The 25,376-nt window shown below is 46.7% G+C and overlaps 2 protein-coding genes across 4 annotated transcripts in view; one reads left to right on the top strand and one right to left on the bottom strand.

Moving 5' to 3' along the window:
- Positions 1-13,828, bottom strand: part of RNF121 (ring finger protein 121) — a 30,794-nt gene extending 16,966 nt beyond the window's left edge. Inside the window, exons 1-4 of one of the 3 annotated variants that reach the window (XM_061629210.1) lie at positions 13,738-13,828; positions 4,337-4,374; positions 2,756-2,897; positions 657-811 (exon numbers count right to left, since the gene is read on the bottom strand). In XM_061629210.1, the coding sequence (XP_061485194.1) occupies positions 657-811; positions 2,756-2,897; positions 4,337-4,374; positions 13,738-13,797 (395 nt within the window). In that variant the 5' untranslated portion in view covers positions 13,798-13,828. Of the gene's footprint in view, positions 1-656; positions 812-2,755; positions 2,898-3,606; positions 3,837-4,336; positions 4,375-7,243; positions 7,274-13,737 lie in introns of those variants that run through there. The other 2 variants (XM_061629211.1, XM_061629212.1) reach the window with 2 other exon arrangements.
- A 735-nt stretch (positions 13,829-14,563) lies between these two features.
- XNDC1N (XRCC1 N-terminal domain containing 1, N-terminal like) overlaps positions 14,564-25,376 on the top strand; it is a 58,242-nt gene continuing 47,429 nt past the window's right edge. Inside the window, exons 1-7 of the mRNA XM_061629741.1 lie at positions 14,564-14,652; positions 17,071-17,194; positions 17,770-17,908; positions 18,323-18,478; positions 18,650-18,813; positions 19,756-19,832; positions 21,005-21,234. Of these exons, the coding sequence (XP_061485725.1) occupies positions 17,150-17,194; positions 17,770-17,908; positions 18,323-18,478; positions 18,650-18,813; positions 19,756-19,832; positions 21,005-21,234 (811 nt within the window). The 5' untranslated portion in view covers positions 14,564-14,652; positions 17,071-17,149. The remainder of the gene's footprint in view (positions 14,653-17,070; positions 17,195-17,769; positions 17,909-18,322; positions 18,479-18,649; positions 18,814-19,755; positions 19,833-21,004; positions 21,235-25,376) is intronic.

Below are 25,376 nucleotides of genomic sequence, written 5' to 3' on the forward strand. Positions count from 1 at the left end.
TTGCAAAACCTCAGTTAAGGCTTGCTTCTCGATGTTTATTTGATTTTAATCTGTTTATTGGATCGCTAAGAACCAGGCAGTGAACTGATTAAAATGGACTGCCTCCAAGTCGATTCCGACTTATGGTGACCCTCTGAATAGGGTTTTCATGGTAAGTGGTATTCAGAGGTGGTTTACCTTCCTCTGAGGCTGAGAGGTAGTGACTGGCCCAAGGTCACACAGTGAGCTTCATGGCTGTGTGGGGATTCGAACCCAGGTCTCCCAGGTTGTAGTCCAACACTCTAACCACTACACCACACTGGCTCTCTGAACTGATTAAAGCAAACCCCAAACAGGATATATCAGCTTTAAGATGTGAGACCATGCTTTACATCTAAAAGCCAGAGCACCACCATAGCTTAAATGTGCTGGTTAGCTCAGCCTTCTCCAATCTGGTGCTCTCCAGATGTTTGGTACTTACAGCTCCCATCAGCCTCGGCCGGCGTCGCCATGTTTCCATCAGTCCTGGCATCATATAGCTGTGCTGTCTGGGGCTGATGGGAGCTCTAGTCTAACACATCTGGAGGGGGGGCTAGGTTGGCAAATGTTAGTGTAGATGAGCCCCGACAGGGAAGGGGAGTGGTCTCTCTCCTGCTTTCCAAGAGGTTTTCACTCACCTGGGAGTCGTCTGGACAAGAGGTTTACGAGTTGCTCTGAACGTGACAAACGCCGTGACAGCTGAAAAGAAGAGCCAGATCACCAGGAAGCGCCACCAGTGCAGCTTGACTGTGAAGTAGAGGGGGACAACCCACATCTGGAAGAGAGTCACCATCTACAGCAGCCAAAGAGAAGCGCTTCAGACAAGGGGAAGGCTGCACAGCAGGGCAACTTGGCCTCCCTCCCTGCTTCTGTAGTCGCAGCCACAACTACATATTCACCCCCAGTTGCTTAAATATTACCCCACCCCCCACCTCCTGAAAGTATGATGTGTGTGCTCAGAAGCCAATAGTCTGTGTTAAGCAATCACAAAGCCTGTGCCCACAGATATGTCCAGAAATGTCTATATTTTCGCCTCTCATACTAATCTCCATCCCAAACACGATTTTTAAGATTTCCAGCTGGACCCAACTACTTTTTACTAAGTAAAAACCAGATGACAACTACAGTTTTGTCAGCTAAACAAAAACATTCACAGCATACTTCTTAGCTACAACAAGATGGTGTTAAAATGGACCCCACCCCTGAGGAACTCACGCAATCTAACTGGCATATTTTTCCAAGAACAATTCCTCCTCCCCCCAAACTCTGTCCAGGTCACTCATGGGCAGAGGAAAGCAACAGGAATCCGAGGGGAAAGTCTCATTGCTCTGGTCTAGTGAAATATTCACTTATGAGAGGAGGTTCTAACAGGAGCAAGTTTGGCTCTGGAGGCTGCAAAATGCCACCAAAATTGTACTGGTGTCCAACATGGAACGCAAACTGGGTTTATACATATTTTCTAGTGACATCTGCATTTGCTGTAGACTCTGGTTTTTTGGTATACCCTACACAGTGGATAGGAAAGCCTGGTTGGGAGTCCAGAGTCTGTGAGTTCAAATCCCCGCTCGTGTCTCCTGGGCATCAAGGGCCAGCTAAAGATTACCCCCACAGGGAGTGGCTCAGGGGTGACGTGCCCTGCCACCTGTGCAGCCGTGGGCAAGCTGCAGAGTCCCAAGGAGCCCAGTTGCCCCCCAGCTGGCAGTTGCAGACAAGGAAGGGGCTGGCTTGTGCAGCTGTGGCAAGCTGAGCAGGCCCTGGCCAGCTGGGGAGGACTAGCCTCAGAGGGAGGCAATGGGAAACCCCCTCTGAATACCTCTTACCATGACAACCCTATTCAGCCATAAGGTGAGATCAACTTGAAGGTAGCCCATTTCCCCTGTTATTAATTCCCCTTCCCCGTGTTGTAACATCATGGTGAAGAGCTGCAACTTCCCCAGTGTGATGCAGTGTGTGAGGCTTCTGCCCAAAGACGGTGGTGTTATAGTCACAAAGCTGTACCCACATTCCTCTTAGGAAGACAGAAAGGTGCCATAAGTTCAGTCAGGCCTCAGTACTGCCTACACTGACTGGCAGCAGCTTCCCAGGGTTTCAGGCAGGAGTCTCTCCCAGCCCTACCTGGAGATGCCGCTGGGCACTGAGTCTGGGCCTTCTGCATGCAAGTCAGCTGCTCTGCCACTGAGCAGGCTTCATCTATAGTGTGTGATTATATATATATATACACACACACACACAAACACAGAGTTTTGAAAGCAACAAACAGAACTTCACTCAAGCTTGCTCTGGATCCCTATAAGGATTCCGTTAATCACCTAAAATATATATATGAATGTAATTGTGATTAACCAGAGGTGTTTATTATATTAACAAAACGTCTCAGCTTCCGCCTTCATCAGCTGCCAACATACAAATGCTGTTCCCAAGGTGGCAGTTATAGAGCTTTGAGGATGGAACGCTCAGAGGGGCTTCACTTGCAGAAGCTAAGTAGTGGTGGTCCTCCAGGTTGAGGCCATGTGGGGCCAATGTGTCCAGAGAGTTAATCCAAAAGTTCTCCCTTTTAGTCAATCCAGAGCAAGCTTGGGTGAAGTTCCGTTTGTTGCTTTCAAAACTGTGTGTATCTATATATATGCCACACAAGCCCCCAACGGTTGCGGAATGCGGCACAGCTGTGCTTGGCATGCGGCACCCTGCGAGGAACTTGGAGGAGCCTCCAATAAGATATACCTAAGAGCCAGCTTACGTTGTAGGAGCGGGGGTGCCTTTGCTTCCACTGCACCAGGAGGAGCTGGGCCACCACCAGCGTGGCAATCAGGATGAGGACCATTTCGGCATGCATGGCCTCGTGGCCACGGTGCTTGAGATGCATCCGTGCGTGCTCGACCCTGAAATGAGAACATGGCAGGTGAGCCTCACACACTCGTGGCCTTTGTGAGCACAGAGCCGTTTCATGCTCGTGTGGCACACTGAACTCCGCAAGAACACAAGGAGGCAGCGAGCGCTTCCTTTGCCACAGCAAGTGTGGAATTCAGTACTGGGGACGGGATTTAGCATCCTGAGAATCTTTTTAAGTTTCTAGATCTTATGGCCATAAGGATGTGGCTGATGCCATGCAACCAATGACTAGAGTAAGGTACCCAACCCACCTGGTTCTCAGGGCCACTCACTGATATCCTTATTGACTCAAGAGGGCCACAGTGAGAGGTTGCCCACGGAAAAGCATTTCTGCCACATTCCTATCTCAGTGATTGCTATTTAACTCATTCTTTGCTAACCCCCACCCTTTGCTCTGTAGCCCAGAGAACGCTCTCTTCACCACCACATGTCTCTCTGCACCCCCCCTCTCAACGCACTCTCTTTTTGCCCAGAGGGTATAGAAATAGGCAGGGATGGGGTACAGCTGCCCTGGCTGATTACACCAGGCCCATGCAGGGAAACATCAGAAGCCAAAGGGGGCTGGAAGTGGGTGGGCAGAGGCAAAGTCTAGCAATACAAACAGTGCTGTTTCTTCCTGATGCAATGCAAAGCCTCTGTGTTTTTAATGGGATTTACTCCCTAGTAAGTCCACTTAACTGGGCGTAAGTCTCACTTAACTCAGCGAATGTGGCTTCCTTTGAAGTAAACATGCTTAGAATTACGCTGTCAGACTGAGGTTTTTTTAATTATTGTTTTCAACATTATTCTCAAAATGGGGGGTGGGGTGTCGTTCGTGAGGTTCCTGAAGGCATCTGACTGGCTACTGCAGGAAGCAGAATGCTGGAGCATGTGGATCTCTCCCCCCCCCCTTTCTGGACCTGATCGAAAAGGACTCCTATGTTTGGCACCTGGGATACAAACCATGATAGAAAGGAGAAACGTAATGAAGAAAAACTAAACAGAATAAGTAGCAGATGCATAACGTATTTAAACCAGGGGGTGCTTGGCCCAGGAGGTGAATTGCACAGCCAACAAGCGCGTTGGAGTGCCGGGGGCGGGGGCAGAACAGACCTGGGGGTGACTGAGGTGGCTTGGTCAACCTTCGTTAGTCAAAGCAAAGCAAGGGGGAGAGGGAAAGTGCTTTTCCAAAGAGCCCCACTTCCCACCACTCACATGCATCAGCACTTGCAGCTGGCACCGTTCCGCTATAGCAGAGAGCCCTCTGACCGGACTGCACTGCTTTAAGAGCATCTAAAATGGGGTTGGTGGGCAGCTCAAATCTCCTGCAAAGACTGTCTTTGTAAAATAGGGAAGGGAGATGATAGGCAGATGCAAGTTGAGCAGTTTGGAAAACAGGTATTAACTGACAGGTCCCTGCACCTGACAGGCAGACCGGCCCTTCACTCACCTCCATCTCTCCTCAGGAGCCAAGTGCGATAGATCAGCCTATGGGAAACAAGAACAACCAGTGACAGCATAACCCTGGAAGAGAGCTTGGCAACCCTCTAACCTGGGCAAGAACCAAACTCTCTTACGCAGCAAAAGACTGCTCCTGGATTCCGCCACGTGCCATGGATTCAAGGGGTGGCCCAAGGTATCTTCCCACCCACCTTCTTCTTAAAGTCACACCAGATGAGCGTGTGTGTGCATTTCAGAGAATCGTACAGTTGGAGGGGGCCCATAAGGCCATTGAGTCAAACCCCTTGCCCAATGCAGGGATCCAAATTAAAGCATATTTAACAGATACACACTGGCTCACTTTCGCTGTTTTGGGGAAAGAAGCTGACCCTTCCCACCCCCACTTTATAGCCAGAGGGGCACATCGAGTTTGACTCTTGGCCTCTCTGGAAGACAACCTTAAGTTTAATTCATGCTCATTACAGTTCCGGAGGGCCAAATGGTTTTCTTTGAAGTATTTTTCTGAATTAAAACAGCCTTAAAGAAAAAGACAATGTCATCTACTTTCCATGCAAGTTCCCTCCACCTTGCATCTAGTCATGCAAAGATAAGAATTCCATACCCAGCCTCCCCCAACCGGGTGCCCTCCAGATGTGTTGAACTTCAACTCCCATCAGCCCTAGCCATAAGATGTTGGGGCTGATGGGAGCTGTAGTCCAACACATCTGGAGGGCACCAGGTTGGATACCCCGACATTCAAAAAGCCTTTTAAATAGAGACCTTATCCCAGTCTGCATCTGTGTTGGAATTGCTTTTAAGATATTTTTAAAGCTTTTTCAAAAAGATATTTTTAAATATGTTTTGTTTTAATATGTTTTTAAAGATGTTTTGTTGTGATATATCTTCAAGTCTGTTTTTATGATGCTTTAGAGTGTTTTTAGTGCTTTTTGTTTGCCGCCCTGGGCTCCAATTGAGAGGAAGGGCAGGATATAAATCTAATAAATAAATAAATAAATAAATAAATAAATAAATAACCACAGAATCTAACTAAAATTAAAATTTGGTTCCAAGACTGAAACCTTAAGTGATCATCCAAGAAGAGATACCAAGTTTTGGTGCTACACTAATAATATTTTTTTTCCTGATGTGTATTTTATATTTGTGTTAATTTTTTTGTGAGCTACCTTGAGGGCCTTTTGGCCAAAAGGCGGCATAGAAACAGAATGAATGAATAAAAATAAATAAATAAATATTCAATTCACTTGTTCGCTTTTTCTAGCACAAACTGCTGCAGAGCTCAAGACTTGCTTGTCACAAGTTGGCAAAGAGAACAGGCACACAAATCATAGAACATGCTTAGAATCCGTTGCGTTTTCACAGAAATCATTCAACTCCACATTTAGAGGTCTAGTTTAAATTACACAGGAGTAGCTGTGTAGGTCTGTTAAAGCAGCACAAAGCACCTGTGGCGTCCTAAATAATCTATTAACCTTTAACATGCCCTTGTTGATTTAGGGTAAGTTACGAATGTCAAGGAAGCTTGAATGTAACATGTCTCTTGAATGTAACATTCCAGCTTGTCTGGAATGAGGCCTCTGTGTGAGAGGAATGATTCTGCAGTTTCGTTTCCAGCTGAAGGTAATGAGGAGGCCTGAGTGAGCACACCTGCTTATCTGTTAAGGGCCTGGCACCCAAGGTCAGCTGGGCCTGGGACTGGTGGGGAGGACGTGCCAGTGAGGCACAAAGACCTGAAGAAGCATTGCATCATGAGAAAGCCCCCCCTGACTGGCTAATTACTTCCGGACTGTTCCTAGGCACTTTTCCATAGGTATTGGAGTGAAATCTTTAGCCTTTGTTCCCCTGGGATCCATCTTGCCTATAGGTGGGTACCTGTGTGGGTTCTGTTTCCACCTACTACCCAGACTGTGCATCTCTAAGGAGATGTGGGACAAGGCCACCAATTATGCCGCCCGACAAGATTGGCCACACAGGGCCTTCTCTCAATCCCGCCAACAAAAACAGCCAGATTGGCGGGTACAAGAGAGAGGGCATTCTCAGTGGCGGCCCCCACTCTTTGGAACTCCCTCCCACAAGATCTCCGGCACGCCTCTTCCCTAAATGTATTCCGTAAAGCCTTAAAGACCTGGCTTTTTCAGCAGGCCTTCGGGGTATCCGGGGAGGGTTAATTGATATAATTGTAATGCCTCCTACCCAGTTTTAATATTGTTGTTGTAGATCTATTGTTTTTATTGTATTACTGTATTTTATTAATTTTGTAAGTCGCCTAGAGTGGCCATTGGCCAGATAGGCGACGAAGAAATTAAATTTATTATTATTATTATTACTATACAACAAATACCTCTTTGTAAGTATAGAGCAAGTTAACTAGATTTACTGTTTTGTTTTGTGACAGAACTCTTTGTATTTTACCGTGCCCCTTTTGGGTGTGGGTTGTAAGGAACCATTTTGCTGCTATGAACTGTGCACTTGTAATATATTAATAAAGCTCCTTCTATTTACCAGTGTGTGGTCACTGCAGGGGGAAATAGGCTCTGAAGCTGGTACCTTGGCTACTGACCACAGGCTACCGTTATTTCGGTTTGCCTGAGGCTCCTGGACAAAGAGCGCCCTTCTGGCTCTTGTATCTTAGAATGCCTGGCAGCTTTATTCCTGGTGCTCTGGGTTTCCCCTTGACTCAGAGTGGTTGCCAGTTTAACGGGTGTTGGCAGTCTACCTACTTTGCAGGGTTGTTGTTGGTTTACTCAGCCCTGACAAGGGGACTCTTTCCCAGGATCAATTGCCCTGGGTTAGGAAATTGAGTCCTGGGACTGAACTGTGTGCCAGGCTAGCGGCACAGGTTCATCACAAAGGACAGCTGTAGAAAGACGTGGATTTTGTTGTAAACGAGCAAACCCACCTTTAGGGGAGCCATCTCAACTCTTCAAGGCAGACAAACATGGCCAAAGTTCAACCTCCAACTCCTCCGCCCCAAGCTTAACCTCTATGAAATGCCACCCGGTCTTCTGAGCCCCTCATATTGCTGAGAAACATGCAGAACCTTTGCAGCTCCAGCACATTCCACCTCTATTGTTAGATCACCTTCTAGGAGAGGGCAGAGAACATTCTGCATCCCTTTAAGAAGTGCCCCCCGTGGCCTTTCCAAGGATCACAAGGAATGTTATTAACACAGCACCATCTATATTCCACTGCACTTTTACCAAGTAACATAAGCAAAAAGACAGGTCCCTGCACCCAAAGAGATTACAATCTAATTTTGACTGAGGAGACCAAGGGGAAATTATATATACGGTGTGTGTGTGTATGTATGTATGTGTGTATATATATATATATATATATATATATATATATATATATATTTGTATGTAGGATCAGTCTCTTTCCATCTCCAGATAGGGTTCGGAAAGTCTCCCATCTGAAGCCCTGGAATGCTCATGCTACTCAGTGGTGACAATACAGAGCTCATGGTCTGACTCAGTATAACAAGAATCAAAAGCAAAAGAGAGGGTCCCCAAAGACACAGGAACTCAACGAAAATGAAATAATTACTATAAGAACATGAACCACTGTACACATGCACGTGTGTAAATATGTGTATACAGAATACAAAACTGCAAAATGAAAACATAAATTCAAAGCCCTACATAGCCACTACCTACAAACAAGTATAGTGTTTGTCAAATGATGAACTGACAAGATCTCCAGGGTTGTATCTCGTTTCATACTTCCTCAGAATTTGAGTGGAGAATAATTATTTTACATTTTCATTGGGGTTGCTGTGACTTTGTCTTCTGTTACACATCATGAGAAGACCTGATTCACTAGAAAAGACAATAATGCTGGGAAAAACAGAAGGGAGTAGAAAAAGAGGAAGGCCAAACAAGAGATGGATTGAGTCCATAAAGCAGCCTTTCCCAACCAGTGTGCCTCCAGATGTTGTTGGACCACAACTCCCATCAGCCTCAGCCATTGGCAATGCTGGCTGAGGCTGATGGGAGTTGTGGTCCAACAACATCTGGAGGCACACTGGTTGGGAAAGGCTGCCCTAAAGGAAGCCACAGACCTGAACTTACAAGATCTGAACAGGGTGGTTCACAACACGACAGATGCTCTTGGAGGTCGCTGATTCATAGGGTCGCCATAAGTCATAGCTGACTTGGAGGCACATAACAACAAACTCTGACTCAGCACAAGGCAACTTCCTATGTTCCTGTGAGTCAGCCCATCTAGCTCAGGATCCCTCCAGATGTTGGACTCCAGCTCCCATCAGCCCCAGCCAGCATGGCCAATGATGGGATTTGAGTCCAACAACATCTGCAGGGCTATAGGGTCTCAGCCCTATTTCTGTTTTCTACTCTGACCAGTAGCGAGTCTCAGACTGAGAGGGATCCTTCCTCTGCTATCCTCCACAAGATCCTTTAATGGGAGACCCCAGAGACTGAACCTGGGACCTTCCTGCATGCAAATCATGTGCTCTACCTCTAGGTTATGGCCCCTAAAGTGTACCCAAACATTCATTTATTTGTAAAAGTGTTTCTATGCTGCCCTCTCACAAAGCATCAGGGCAATGCACAGCAACTCAAAAACACTGAAAAACAATACAAACCATCATTAAAATGACTGGCTACCTAAGAGACATTTTAAACAGCTGCACAGTCAGCATAAAAACGTCTTCAAGAGATGCCTGAAAGTCAGAAGTGAGAATGTCTGCTGAATCTCTGCATGAGAAATTGATTCTGTAAAGTTTTAGGGGACCTGTCTTAGTCCACCTGGCCACAGTGAAATATCTGAGGAACAGAGGAAGTTGCTTAATACTGAGTCAGAATATTGGTCCATCTAGTTCAGTATTGTCTCTACACTGACTGGCAGAGGCTCTCCAAGGTTTCAGGCAGCGAGTCTCTCCCAGCCCTACCTGGGACATAAGAAGTGTTTGCTGGATCAGGCCCATCTCATCCAGCATCCTGTTCTCACAGTGGCCAACCAGACACTCATGGGAAGCCCACAAGCAGGACCTGAGTGCAAAGAGCCCTCTCCCCTCCTGAGGCTTCCAGCAACCGGCATTCGGAAGCATACTGCGTCTGACTATGGTGGCAGAGCACAGCCATCATGGCTAGTAGCCTCTGATGGACTTATCCTCCATGCATTTGCCTATACAGTAGGGTCCCACTTTTCGTGGTCCCACTTTTCAGCACCCCACTTTCCAGCATTCCGCTAATACGGTGCCAGTGGGGCAATCAGCTGGAGGGAAGCTGGAGCTCCCCACGCACCATCTGATCTTGCCAGAGGAGGGGGGAGATCAGCTGTAGAGCGCTCCAGCTGATGTCTCCTCCTTGGGGGCAATCAGACTCCCGCACTCCAGCTGATCTTGCCAGAGGAGGGGGGAGATCAGCTGTAGAGCGCTCCAGCTGATGTCTCCTCCTTGGGGGCAATCAGACTCCCGCACTCCAGCTGATCGTGCCGGAGGAGGGGAAGATCAGCTGTAGTGCCCTACAGCTGATCTCCTCCTCCTCCGGTGCGATCAGTGGGTTAGGTTCCAGACCCCCGTGCTACAGCTGATTCGCTTTTCGGCAGGGGTCTGGAACCTAACCTGCCGTATGAGTGGGGCCCTACTGTAATCCTCTTTTAAAGTTATCCAAGTTGCTGGCCATCCCTGCCTCTGGTGGAGTGAATTCCTTAGTTTAACTCTGCGCTGCATGAAGAAGCACTTTCCTTTGTCCTGAATCTTCCAGCATTCAGCTTCATTGGATGTCCATGAGTTCTGGTGTTATGAGAGAGGGATAAGAGCTTTTATCTATATATTTTCTCCATGCCATGCAGAATTGTACACACTTCTATCATGTCGCCTCTCACTCGCCTTTTCTCTAAACTAAAAAGCCCCAAATGCTGCAACCTTTCCTCGTAAGGGAGTCGCTCCATCCCCTTGATCATTCTGGTTGCCCTTTGCTGAACTTTTTCCAACTCTACAATGTCCTGTTTGAGGTATTAGCAGAATGCTGAAAAGTGGGGTGCCGAAAAGTGGGACCCCGAAAATTAAGAATGTTTGCTCCAGTATACATAACTTTACACTTTTCACTCAGTTTGGTGAAGTCCTTTTGGAGCTCTTTGCAATTCCTTTTTGTTTTAACAACCCTGAACAATTTAGTATCATCAGCAAACTTGGCCGCTTCACTGCTCAGCCTACATCATTTATGAACAAGTTCAAAATCACAAGTCCTGATACCAAACCTTGGGTGACTCCACTTTCTACATCCCTCCATGGGGGAACTATCCACCTGTTCTGTCTCTGTTTCTTAGCCAGTTCCACAAGAGGCCCTCTCCTCTTATGCAGGACTGCTATGCTTACTCAAGCGTCTTTGGTGAGGTGCCTTATCAAAAGGGAACACCAGAGATTGGACCTGGAACCTTCTGCACACAAGGCAGATGCTCTGCCACTGAGCTGCCATGCTAAGACAAGAGGCAGCATTACAATCCCCAGGGGGACCAGGGGCCAATTTCAGGATTCTTGCAACAAGTGCTGGACTCGGAGGACTACTCCAGCTAGCAACAGGGCATACTCATGATCACCAGACATGGACTGAGTAATGTGCCTTAAATATCAGGAGACCCTTAATGTGCCCTCTCGCTCTGTCAATTTAAGATACAGCCAGTGGATCATGGAGATCTGAGTAACACAAAATAGATTGCACAAGTTAGCACCACCCTGGCAGTACGTGGCAACAGGTAGCTGTACAGGAGCTTACCTTACAGAGGGCAAAAGGACAAGCAAGAAGGAGACGGCAGAGACAGCAACGGCAATAAAGGAGCCCCAGCTGAGAAATCAGGACTTAGCAGCTGTGCCTCCTTTTGCAACATGAGAGGGCAGGCAGAGCATTTCTTGCTGTGGTTCAGGTCTCCTGTTTACTGCTACACAAGGGGAAAGCAGGCCAACTCTCTCACCAACTCATCTAATGAACAAGGCTGAGCTCGCAGGAGGGTTGTGTGTGTGTGCAGCCAACAAAGGCGGCACAACCCTTCCCGTGCAAGAGGGAAATGAAACTCAGCAGTCTGCCTGCTCACCAAATCTCCTAATGCCAAATGAGAAGGTCTAATGTGTCTGCAGTTATCTCCGAAGGCATTGAAAATTGCTGACAACAACCTACACAAGCCAAGACGGTGCCCTGCTCCCAGGGACATATTGACATGGACACTGGGCTAGGTGCCGAATAGCACCAACATCAGAAACACTCAAGTCTAGGCAGCCCCATGGATGTTCTTCCCATGTAGCCATGGTTTGCCATGCGAGCGCTGCCATTCAGCACAGATTACGGCACCACAAAACACCATTCCCATATGCTATTATGCCTTGTGGGTTGTGTAGGAGAGCGGTGCAGAATTATTATCTATTGGCAACTCTGTCTGCTGGCTGAAATGAGAAGGGCACTGCACAACTATAGTTCGTCTCCCATCTAAACACAGCTCCTTGTGCCCTACTTGACTGGCTGCCTCTCTTCCTACTGTTCGCCCCAATTGCTAGATCTTAATGCCCAGAACTTAACACATCTTATTCTGAAATACTTGACTTCTGAATGCTTGCAGTTTGCACAAATTATGTAACAAATGTCTCATCGTTTCTGCTGTGACAAGGTACAGTCAACTGAAGAGATACAGTTCAAGCTTTTCCTCAGATACCATCTCCTACACTGCTCAAGAAACCATGAGCCTCTTTTGTTATAACTAATTTCATACTGATGCAATTGCCGTTTGGAGAGCTTTCAAAGATAGACAGTCAAGATCAGAATCTGAGGGTGGGGTGGAAGGCTACAGGGAAGAGATCCAAGCACTTCCTTGAGAAGTGGGATGCAGCAGAGAGAAGGGCCAGCTGACCAGCAGAGCAAGTGAGAAAGCGGGGCTAGGATGGTTCTACCAAGAGCAGCCTGTCTGGGCCTGTTCTCTCATTCCTTGCACAGAAACTGCATCCCCACTAGGGTTGCCAGGCTCAGGGCCTGAGACTGATCCTGTATCTTTAGGAGAAGAGAAAGTCAGCCAAGTGCATGTGTTCTTGCAACACCGTAATGGGAAAAACCACAAGGTGGAATTCTCCCTCCCCCCTGCACAACTTTTAAAGATACAGAAGACCTCTTGGTTGCCAGGCCCGGCCTCCAAGAGGATCTTTAAAAGTTGTGCAGGGGGAAGGGAGAATTCCACCTTGTGGTTTTTCCCATTACAATGTTGCAAGAACACCTGCACTTGGCTGACTTTCTCTTCTCCGAAAGATACAGGATCAGTCTCAGGCCATGGACCTGGCAACCCTAATCCCCACCCCAAAGGTTTTTAAATGAATATGTGTAATTACTGGCTCTCTCTCCATTTTATGGAGACATGCCTAAGCAGGCATAACTGAACAAACAGCAGCAACTAGCCAATATCAGAGGTGGTCAGTGGTGGCTGGCGACCACTAAGACCGGTGGAGTGGAAGGCAGGGAGGCCAACAGCAGGAGGAGACAGAGCCAACTGATCCTAGTTTTCTCCCCACCCTCCTCCCTGCCTAGTTCCACAAGGGCGCCACTGAGATGGAGGAAGCTGACAGGCTGGGCTGCTCCCTGAACCAGTTGTAAGAAGGCTAGCAGGTGGGGGCTGGGTGAGAGCAGATTGGGGCAGTGCCCCATAGCCCACTGGAGCGGCTATGCTTTTCTGAATACCAGTCGCTGAGGAGCGCGAGATGGGTGCGGTGGGGTGGGGAGAGGCCTTCATGCCCTGCTTGTGGGCTTCCCATTGGGGCATCAGGCTAGTCACAAGAGAAAGCAGATGTTAAAGCCAGATGAGTCCCCTTGTGTCTGATCCAGCAGTTGGGCCTTTCTAAAGTTCTCAGAAACGCCAAGAACAGCAACGCTGTATGCTCCTCAGGGCAGGGACCTGTTCTTGCTTATGTTGCATGTTGAAGCCCCATCCATACAGACTTGTGCTACATGGCCAGCAGCAGCAACAGTAGTTGTAGCAGTAGGAAGAAAGCATGAAAAAGCGGCAAGAAGGTCAGGCTCTGGTCAGCGTGGAGTCAGGTTCAGATTTGGGTGTCAGCCATGGCGCTCAGTGGGTGACCTTGGACCAGCCCTTACTCCTCACAGGCCGGTCAGCCGGCCTCACAGGGTTGTTGTGAAGGCAAGAGGGAACAGAGGACCAAGGGCACCCCTCCGAGCTCTGCACTACTTGTACTTGATTTCATTGAATCAGGACACGCAGACGACGCAAGAGGCAGCTGGCAAAGGGAGGACTGCCCTGTGGAGACTGCACATTAACAAAACTGACAACAGGATAATAACAACAGCAACAATAATAATAATGTGCCTGCCACCTCTGGAGGCCCCCCACCCCTCCCCCTAAGCCCCTCCCCCTGGGGGGCACAGGCCCCGCCCTCACCTCCTCCACGTCGCGGTTCAGGGGGCCCCCAACCTCCACTTCCACCACCGCCGCCGCCATCTTGCCCCCTCTCCGCCAGCCCCCCTCCCTTCAGCACGGCAGCCAGGTGGCCAACGCGCTTCCGCCGAAGCCCACCAATCACCATCCAGAGCCGGTTCCCGGTCGACCAATTATCTGGCGGAGGATTCGTGGCCAAAGGGCCTATTGGGGGAAACTAAGAGGACCCGGCAGAGCCGGTGAGGGAGAGTCTGAAAAGTGTCGGCTTCAGCACTGGGCGCAAAATCCTCCCAAGCCTCCCAAGCGCTCTGGCGGGAAGCCTTCACAATCTGTCTTTAGGAAGTCGTTGTCGCGCGCACTCGCTGGAACAGATTTCAGAGGGTAGCCGGGTCCTTTTTACGCTTTTCATGTGGGCGAGAAATTGACAGGTGCTCCCTGCTGTTCCCCCCGCCCGCTTCCCCCTCCCTTTGAGCGCAAAGGGCGGGCCTCTGAGGCGAGGAAAGGACTACAGCTCCCAGCATGCACAGCAGCGCCTCCTGTCAGACGGCCTTAATTTTGTTACGGAACGAAAAGGCACCTTTGCAATTTGAAGCGAGTCCGCTTCTCTCTGTAGGGGAAAGCATTTTTCTAAAATAAAAATAAAAATAAAAAATAAAGAAGTTTAATGAATGGCCTCTTTTACGTCAGACTGAGGGGCGGGCAGCTTCTCAGCAGGGAAGGTCAAAGGTCAAGGGGTGGTTTTGGCGGGAGATTGAGAAGAAGAAGAGAGACCGAAGGAAGGAAGGAGAGAAAGAAAGAATGAATGAATGAATGTGGAGGGGGGGTCCGAAGTGGCTGCTCGCCCTGCTCATTTGCATATGTTAATTCGTGGTCACGTGGGCGCAGTGCCCGCTGAGAGTTGCCTGCCTTGGGTCTAAGGTAACTGCAGCTGGGCCTCTGAAGTTAATTTTTTTCGGGGGCGGGAGTTGCCATCTCTCAACCTGACTTGGGGGTGAACTGTGATGGGGAGGGGGCAGGTGGGAAGTTCAACCCCCCTCCCCTCCCCTGAATTAAAAACGGGGGGGGGTCCACAGATGCTGCCTCTTGGTGCGTATTTTTAAGCAGAGGTATTTGAAATGCGGTGTTGGAGGAGAGCTTTGTGCATACCATGGACTGCAAAAAAGACAAATAATTGGGTGAGGAAGGCCAAACAAGAGATGGACCGATTCCATAAAGGAAGCCACAGACCTGAACTTACAAGATCTGAACAGGGTGGTTCATGACAGATGCTCTTGGAGGTCACTGATTCAAAGGGTCGCCATAAGTCATAGTCGACTTGGAAGGCACATAACAACAACAAATCACTAGAAGCGAAAATGACGAAACTGAGGTTATCATACACATCATGAGAAGACATGATTCACTAGAAAAGACAATTATGCTGGGAAAAACAGAAGGGAATAGAAAAAGAGGAAGGCCAAACAAGAGATGGGTTGATTCCCTAAAGGAAGCCACAGACCTGAACTTACAAGATCTGAACAGGGTGGTTTATGCTCTTGGAGGTCACTTATTCATAGGGTCACCATAAGTCGTAGTCTATTTGGAGGCACATAACAACAACAAAAGTTGCCTCTTCAGATTGGTGGCAGCAACAGAGGGAGAGTGTTGGTTTTAGGCCTTACAGTAAGTTAAAGAGGGCTCTGGCTGGGAAGCGCAGGGGGTGCTGTCCTAGGATCCCAGAACAATAAGTACAAAATTGGCCCCCCAGAGTCAGAAGGCACATAACAACAACAAATCCTCAGATATCATCACCAACTTCCCAGCTGGCTTTTCTTGTGTTACAATAAATTAAGTTACTGCTGCTACCTGTTTTTGTTACCAGAAGGGCCAAACAGGAAAGAGCTAGCAGTGACAGAGTGTCTGCTTTGCATGCAGAAGGGACCTGGCTCAGCCCTCAGCGTCTCCCAGGTGTGGGTGGAAAAAGACTCCGCCGCTGGAGAGTCACTGCTGGTCAGAGCTGACCGCACTGAGCTAGATGGATCAGCGGTCTTGATGGGGAATATTTATTTTCAAACAATAAGCAAAATATATTGTTTTACAAAGCTATAAAGGTTTATAATATTTTAATAAGTTTAGTAGCCAGCTAGAACCCTTTTCTTCTTGAAGCTGTCTTCCCTGACTGTGTTGGTTTGTATGGAACAGCTTGAACTCTTAGATAAGATAACACTGAACAGACACTGAGCATCTCTGTACTCTCCAAAATGTAGGAAGGATTGCATTAACTAAAATGCTCATTAGCTGGAGTACTCAGCTTGTGGCGAAAATGTATTGGGATGTGAAGTTTTAAACATTGCCAAACTGACTAGAACAATGTAGACTATGCAATGCCTATTGCAATGCCTATGTAATACTGTAATGACTATGTAATACTGATGTGTAAACTCCTGATTTGTTAATGCTGATTTCTTTGTCCTGAAGCGTATAAAACTCCAGGCAAGCAGTACCATGCTGCAGTTTTCCACTCTCTCAGAGGGAGTCTGACCAAGCATATGCTTGCCATCCAATAAAGGCCTACCTTTTGCTGCAGGCCTGTGTCTTCAATTCCCTCAAGGACCCCCAGTCCAATGAACTACAAAATTCCCGTCAGTCTGACTTGGTATAAGGCAGCTTCCTAGGTTTTCCATATGATTCCTATTTGGGGAAGGGTCATAGCTTAGTGGTAGAGCATCTGCTTTGCATTTAACAACTTGCCTGGTAGCCCTAGGTGATCAGAAATTCCATGCAGGTGAATGAGCAGCCTTCACTGCCAGCCAGCTTGGTTTCCGTGCTCTCTGCAGAGGAAAGTGTTTCCCCTTCTCTAGGACCACATAGAAGCAGAGGCTACTAACTTCTTGGTTAAAAGCTTTGCAGGCTAGTAACTTGTGTGGGCTTAATTGCAAGGCTGTAACTATGACAGGTATGTTTTCATAAGTACTTGATAGAGCAGCACCACAGATAAACAAGGCATCTAAATGTTGGCGTGGCAAACAGCAGAAAAACAGGGGGAAAAGTCCAGGGGTCTGAGTGTAAGCAAGTGGAATCACACACACTGCACCATCCTGTACATGTTTACTCAGAGGTAAGATGCAATGTGTTCAGTGGGAATTGCTCCTAGGTAAGTATGTTTAGGATTGCAGCCTTAGTCTGCAAACCTAATCACATGAGGTGTAAGTCCCATTGTGGAGCTTACTTTGGAGTAAATACTTATGGGGTTATGCTGTTGGATTTCTGTTCAGTGGAGTACCAAGGGAGTATTTTTTAGCTGGGGATACAGAAACCTAAATAAAAAATTAACTCCATCTCTTTTCTCAATACCAGATGGAACCTGTGATGGGGAAGTCTACAGGACACAAATGAAAATTAGAGCAAATGACGGGGTTTCACAGAAAACCTGGAAATGGCTCCAGTTAAAATTAAATATTGTGTATCTTTCACATCTCAGGTAACATTTATTGCTCTTTTTAGCTTTATATGTTATGGAAAAATATGGAGTTTTCTGATATGAAACAAGTTGAGGTTGAAACATCCAGTATATTAGTACATTAATTACTATTTAATAATAATAAAAGTTGTTGGATACGGATTTAAAATAAAAATGCCAGTTACTGTGGAGTCACTAGCTCAGTGTAACTAGTTCTTTTCGAGTTCCAAATTGTAACTAGTTGATTTTATTGTATTTCAGTTGTTTTATTGTAAGTTGCTCTTAGTGCCAAAAAGCAGCATATTAATATTCTCATAAATAAATTAATGTTCTTACAAATACATTAATTAGCAATGCAATGCAGAACTCAGACACAGACTCTCAGCAGTATTAGTCTCCTCTGGCTGCTAGGAACTTACCAAGCATTGCACACACAAGTTCATGTTCATTGTCAGCTCTGCAACAATCTACTGGGTGCAGACAAATAATATACTGCCCTGATAATACCCAGAATGAAAATAACTCGCAAGGGAGGCTTGCAGAGCCTTGAACTGTGCTCCTCAGTTCTTGTTTCTCCCCTCCTTCTTCTGCGGCAGGATCCTAAGTTCCCGGTGGAGAATCTGCTGCAGGAAGAAGACCTTCGGCCTTGGCTCAGCTCTCCCCAGGATCGGAGCCGGCAGCTAAAAGCAGAGCTTCAGTTGGAACAAGCAAGTCGCGTTGGCTTCATTGATGTGGGTAAGCATGTGGGAGGGAATAGTGAGGCAATCACTGCCAGTCTAACTGTGAGACTGGATTAGAAGTATAGAGCAAGTGACACGCTGCTTTTAATTGAGCCCAAAGTGTTATTTAAAATATATTAGGCTACATGTTCTTCAATAAGGTGTCAGCATTCTGAGCAAAAAAAACACACTGTAGGTTTGTACACAGCTGGTGACTACATAGTTGAGCCTGTTGCTCATCAAAATGCAGCAGCAGGCTAGGGTAGACTATGGGGCTCTAAGTAGCTAGAATGTTTGTGAGCACTCCATGATTATGCCACAATTGAGGGGGAAGGGGAGGTGATGCTAGGGGGAGACAGCTTTCCGTTGACTGACAGTCAAATTATGGCTTTTTTGGTGCAGAACTTGGTTTTCTGTTTGTGGTCTCCAGGAAACTGTGGCTCTGCCTTCCTTCAGATAGATGTGGGAAGATCCTCCTGGCCTCTAGACCAGAGTTACCTTACTCTGTTGCCCACCACCACCTTGATGATGCCAGCAGACTCTAAGCTGGATAAGAATCGTTCAGGGGTCCGGATGTTTAAAGAAGGTAAAGAAGAAGTGGATTGCTGCCTTGAGCAGGGGGTTGGACTCATTGGCCTTTACAGGCTCCTTCCAACTCTGATTCTATAAGTGAGTGCCGTTCACTCATATGGACACCCAAGGGCTGTAAATGGCCATGGCTCTACTTGCTCAGTGTCCCCCTTCCTGTATCTTACAGGAGACTTCCTGGCTTCTGCTCTGGGTGAGAAGTGGGATCGCATCAGGCTCACGTGTAGCCAGCCCTTCAACAAACGCACCCAGTTTGGCCTCTCCTTCTTACGAATCCGCACTCTGCTGGACATTGACGACAGCAAAGCAGGCCCAGCCTCTTTTCCTAGTCAGGTACAGGCCTGTGGGAGATCTTTTGGCTCATCAGTTGCTATCCTGCAATTTTATGCAAGCATAGAGGCAAGGTTCAGCAACAAAATATTCTTACGGCCAAACTAGACATTAAGCAGAAAGTGTGAGTACAATTTCCCTTTTTTAAAAACACTTGAAAAATAGTTTTTGGAGGCCGCCAGTTCTGCTGTTTGTCTGCTCAAAACCACCCTCTTCTGCAAGCTGCTTTCCCTCCCTGGAAGGGGAAAGCACTCAAGGGGGGTTAAAGGTAAAATACGCGGAGGATATAGCTACTGCTGCTAGCTACTGCCATTATTCAGAAGCTCAGACTCCTTGCTCTGCCTTTGACTGCCAGATACTGGCAAGGATGAATATCTTCCCAATGTCCTGCTTGTAAACATCCTTGAAGCATTTGGCTGAGCTAGAGGGACCATCGTTTTAGCCCAGCATGCAGCGGAGGCTGGTGGCTCTGATGTCAGTGGGGCAGTGAATCTGCTTTGGGTTTTAGTCCACACTTCAAGGAGCTGTCCAAGGTGCTTTCAATAACACACAAAAATTGGAGTCAGTGTTTTTATGTATCTGAGCTGAGCTATAGAAGCAAAACAACTGATTTTGGTCTAGTATCTTACTATTATTACTTATTAAATTTGTTGGTTGCTTTTTTTCACAAGGTGGACTGACAGTAACTTACAGTCAATAAAAGCCAGTGCAGTTGTGCCAGAATTGGTGTTATGGGCTCAAACCGTCCTGCCCGGTGAGCAATTTGGCTGCTGAAATTCTGCACCAGCTGCAGTTTCTGAACCGTCTTCAAAGGCAGCCCCACATATAACACATTGTAGTAATCTAACCTAACAGGATTTTCCTGGTTTGATAGCCCTATTCTTTTAAAAAAGACCTCTTTCTGAAAAGTTATCCCTATCCTTGCACCCTCTTTGTCGCCCACAGGCTCCACCTGAGCCCACCAGTAGTCCGTGGCTCTCCAGTGCAGCCTTTTGCAGAACATTCTTCCCAGAGGTCCCGTCGTAAGTATCTTACATGTAGGAGGTCTGCCAGTGAAGGAGTGCTGGGGCTTGTTTAAGTACATGTGACTTTCTAAAGTCGCTCATCTGAAGTATTCACTGTGACTTAAATCCTGATGGGAGACCCAGTATGTTGCTGCATGTAGCAGCTATGAAATTGCTTCCCATTGTAGGCCGTAATTGGAATCTTGAGTTCTGGGCACTGTAGTTTAGGAGGGAGGATGATAAACAGCCTTTGTCAAATAGGATGATGTGATGGACCATCACAAGATATGTCACAGGGTAAGCCCCAGAAGCTGCCAGGGAAGCATTTCAATCTCCCAGAATAGCCTCCTTCAGACTGGTGCCTTCCCCGCGTTTTAGATTCGGTGTTGGCTGGGGCTGATGGGAGTTATTGTTGAAAACAGAGCTGGGGGAACTGGCTGTGTTCCTCCAAAACTCTCCATCTGGCCCTTGGGACTCTCCTCAGCCACACCCCCTATAGGCCCTGCTTTGTGTTTTTGCGTGGCTGGAATGTGCCCTTCAACTCAAAAATGTTGTTTTGTTTTAATGTATTTTATGATCTTTTTATGACGTTTTAAACTGTTTTTAGTGTTTCTGTTTGCCACCCTGGGTTCCTGCTGGAAGGAAGGGCGGGGTATAAATAAAATAATAAATAAATAATAACTCTGATAATTCCTCTTGCCTGCCTGGAGGGAGGATATAGGTGAGTTCGTGGCACTGTGTAGGTAGAAGCCTACCGTACAAAGGTAAAATTTATATTCATTGCTTTCCCTACTTTTGCATGTGGCCCCAGGAAGGCTGCCCAGAAGGGAATGTGGCCCTTGGTCTGAAAAATGTTCCTTACCTCTGGTCTAAAACATCTGGAGGATAACCTCTTGGGGTAGTCTAAAACATCTGGAGATCTTCAGTGAAAGGCTGGACAGTCATCAGTCAGGGATGCTTTAGGCACAAGATATTCCATTTTGGGATGTGACAAGTTATGTCCATAGAGAACAGATGGTCTCTTTCTAATTTCCAACTAAATTTAATAAATAAATAAATAATAATAAAATAAATTTGTGGTCATAATTCTTTTGCTCACTCCTGCCCCCTGGTGGCAGAACCCTTCCAACAACTTCGTATCTTGGAAAGCGGTGCTTTTGAGGGAGCAGTCATTGGGTTTCTCTTTTCAGGAGCACCAAGGAGGAAATGGGGCTGAAAAGCCGGCTGCAGCAGCTGGATCCATCCTCCAGCCCTGGATCTCAGGGTCCAGCCTGTATGAGCCGCCCAGCCAGAATGGTGATGAAGGCAGCCTGTGCCCGCAAAAGAGCCTTCCCCCTGGTGGCTGGCTCCACCCCTCCTGCTGCAGAGAACAAAGAGGCTGGGCAGGCCCAGTGTGCGGCTCAGGGGCCAGTGGCATCGCGTGAGTATTGGGGAAGGGCCTCTTGGGGCACAGAGAGGAGGCGGACTCGGACTTGCCCAGCTGCCAGCCAAGAAGCTACCCCTGCAAGGGCCTCCCTGGGGGCTGATCCACAAAATCACTTCCTCAGAAGGGGGAAAGTCAAGCTATGTTTGGTTTTCCTGTGTGCAGTTTGATGTGTTGAGCTGGTCTTGTGAATATCCTGACCTGTATCACAGGGACTCCCTTGAAGACCTTGGGATGGTGCCTGGCGAAATCTCAAAATCTGAGCCAGGCTAAGCCAGATTTCTAATAGGTCTGTGCTCTTCTGTCTATCTGTATGTACTCATTACTCTGCATACTATTATTCGGTCCCGTCCCCCTCTCAAGTAGAAGAAGCAAGACTGGTTGTAAGGAAACATGGATGTAGTTTGTTGTTGTTGTTATGTGCCTCCAAGTCGACTGCGACTTATGGCGACCCTGTGAATCAGCGAGCTCCAAGAGCATCTGTCATGAACCACCCTGTTCAGATCTTGTAAGTTCAGGTCTGTGGCTTCCTTGATGGAATCAATCCATCCCTTGTTTGGCCTTCCTCTTTTTCTACTCCCTTCTGTTTTCCCCAGCATTATTGTCTTTTCTAATGAATCATGTCTTCCCATGATGTGTCCAAAGTAGGATAACCTCAGTTTCATCATTTTAGCTTCTAGTGAAAGTTCTGGTTTAATTTGTTCTAACACCCAATCATTGGTCTTTTTTGCAGTCCTTGGTATCCATCAAGCTCTCCTCCAACACCACATTTCAAATGAGTTGATTTTTCTCTTACCTGCTTTTTTCACTGTCCAACTTTCACACCCATACATAGAGATTGGGAATACCGTGGTCTGAATGATCCTGACTTTGGTGTTCAGTGATACATCTTTACATTTGAGGACCTTTTCTGCTTCTCTCACAGCTGCCCTCCCCAGTCCTAGCCTGATTTCTTGACTATTGTCTCCATTTTGGTTAATGATTGTGCCAAGGTATTGATGATCCTTGACAAGTTCAATATCCTCACTGTCAACTGTAAAGTTACACAAATCTTCTGTTGTCATTACTTTAGTCTTCTCGACATTCAGCTGTAGTCCTGCTTTTGTGCTTTCCTCTTTAACTTTTATCAGCATTCGTTTCAAATCATTACTGGTTTCTGCTAGTAGTATGGTATCGTCTGCATATCTTAAATTATTGATATTTCTCCCTCCAATTTCCACACCTCCTTCATCTTGGTCCAATCCCGCTTTCCGTATGATATGTTCTGCGTACAGATTAAACAAATAGGGTGATAAAATACACCCCTGTCTCACATCCTTTCCGATGGGGAACCAACCGGTTTCTCCATAGTTTGTCCTTACAGTAGTCTCTTGTGCAGAGTATAGGTTGTGCATCTGGACAATCAGATGCTGTGGCACCCCCATTTCTTTGAAAGCATGCCATAGTTTTTCATGATCTACACAGTCAAAGGCTTTGCTGTAATCTATAAAGCACAGGGTGATTTTCTTCTGAAATTCCTTCGTCCGTTCCATTATCCAACGTATGTTTGCGATATGATCTCTGGTGCCTCTTCCCTTTCTAAATCCAGCTTGGACATCTGGCATTGCTCACTCCATATATGGCAAGAGCCTTTGTTGTAGAATCTTGAGCATTACTTTACTTGCATGGGATATTAAGGCAATAGTTCGGTAATTACTGCATTCTCTGGGATCCCCTTTCTTTGGAATTGGGATGTATATTGCAAAGTCTTGCAGTGGTTCCGTTCCTATCTCTCGGATAGGCAGCAACGGGTGGCATTGGGAGATGAGGTTTCAGACCCTTGGCCTCTTCATTGTGGAGTGCCACAGGGTTCTATCCTCTCTCCCATGCTATTCAACATCTATGTGAAACCACTGGGAGCAATCATCAGGAGTTTTGGGTTGCAGTGCCATCAGTACGCAGATGACACTCAGCTCTATCTCTCCTTTAAGTCCTCACCGGAGTTGGCTGTGAATACCATGTCCAAGTGCCTAGAATCCGTAAGTGGATGGATGGGAGAGAATAGGCTGAAGCTGAACCCCGACAAGACTGAGGTATTACTAGTGGGAGATAAAAGGAAGTTAGGAATTACTGACCTGATGCTTGATGGGGTACGTTTACCCCTGAAGGACCAGGTCCGCAGTCTTGGGGTCATACTTGACTCCCAGCTGTCCATGGAGGCTCAGATTACAGCAGTGAGCCGGGCAGCTTGGTATCAATTACATCTGATATGGAGACTGCGTCCCTATCTTCCTGTTCACCTGCTCCCTCAGGTGATACATGCCCTGGTCTCCTCTCGCTTAGACTACTGCAATGTGCTCTACGTGGGGTTACCCTTGAAAACGGTCCGGAAATTACAGCTGGTACAGAATGCGGCGGCACGCTTGATTACACATAGCCGTCGCTGGGATCATATCACCCCAGTGTTATTAGATCTTCACTGGCTACCAGTTGTCTACCGGGCCCAATTCAAGGTGTTGGTGTTGACCTTTAAAACCCTATACGGTTTCGGCCCAGTATATCTGAAGGAACGCCTCCAGAATCACCGATTGTGCCGCCTGACGAGATCAGCCTCGCAAGACCTTCTCTCGGTCCCACCGGTGAGAACAGCTAGGCTGGTGCGGACCAGAGAGAGGGCCTTCTCTGTTGTGGCCCCCACCCTCTGGAACTCCCTCCCTTTCGATCTCAGACATGCTCCCTCCCTGTCCAGCTATCGCCGAGCCCTGAAGACCCGGCTGTTCAGGCAGGCCTACAAGATTGGGACAGATTAATTTTATGTTATAACTGAATTAACGGATGGTTTTTTAGCTTAAAATTGATTATGTCGATATGTATATGTATTGTTTTATTCTTGTTGTTCGTCGCCTAGAGTGTCCCTAACCCGGACAGATCGGCGGCTGAAAAAAATAAAATTTATTTATTTATTATTATTATATGGAACGCTTCCAGTCTATGGGCCATTGTTTAGTTTTCCATATTTCTTAACAAATTTTTGTCAAAATTTGGACAGATTCATTCTCAGTAGCTTGTAGCAACTCTATTGGTTTGCCATCTATTCCTGGTGATTTGTTTCTTCCAAGTATTTTAAGAGCAGCTTTCACCTCACATTCTAAAATTTCTGGTTCTTCATCATACGGTTCCTCTGTGAATGAATCTTGTCATCCGGGCATCTCTTTTGTAGACTTCTTCAGTGTATTGCTTCCATCTTCCTTTTATTTCATCTCGGTCAGTCAGTGTGTTCTCCTGTTGATTATTCAACATCCCGACTCTTGATTTAAATTTCCCTTTCATTTCTCTAATCTTTTGGAACAGGGCTCTTGTTCTACCCTTTTTGTTGTCCTCTTCTATTTCTATACAGTAACTATTGTAATAGTTCTCTTTGTCCCTACGTACTAGTCGCCTTATTGTTGCATTTAGGGTTCTGACTGTGTTTCTATCTCCTTTTGCTTTTGCTTTCCTTCTCTCTTTAACCATTTTAAGAGTTTCTTCAGTCATCCATTGAGGTCTTTCTCTCTTTTTAACTAGAGGTATTGTCTTTTTGCATTCTTCTCTGATAATATCTCTGACTTCATTCCATAGTTCTTCTGCTTCTCTGTCAACTAAGTTTAAAGCCTCAAACTGGTTCCTTATTTGATATTTATATGCTTCTGGGATGTTATTTAAATTGTATTTTGGCATTATGATTGCTTTGTTGGTCTTCTTTAGTTTTACTCTGATTTTCGATACGACCAGTTCATGATCTGTACCGCAGTCTGCTCCTGGTCTTGTTTTTGCAGAAAGTATGGAACTTCTCCATCTTCTGCTACCAATTATATAATCCATTTGATTCCTATATTGATCATTTGGTGATGTCCACGTGTACAGTCATCTTTTCGGTTGTTCAAAAAATGTGTTTGCAAGAAACAAATTATTGGCTTCACAGAATTCATTCAATAAGTCTTTCTCCCGCTTCATTTCTGTCTCCTAGGCCCCATTTCTCCACAATTCCTAGTTCTTCTCTGTTCCCTACTTTTTCATTCCAATCCCCCATGATTATCAGCACATCTTGTTTTGGTGTGTGATCAATTTCTTCTTGTACTTCTGCATAAAATCTCTCCAATTCCTCTTTTTTGCATTTGACG

Source organism: Rhineura floridana, chromosome 5, assembly GCF_030035675.1.
Source record: "Rhineura floridana isolate rRhiFlo1 chromosome 5, rRhiFlo1.hap2, whole genome shotgun sequence".
Lineage (NCBI taxonomy): Eukaryota > Metazoa > Chordata > Lepidosauria > Squamata > Rhineuridae > Rhineura > Rhineura floridana.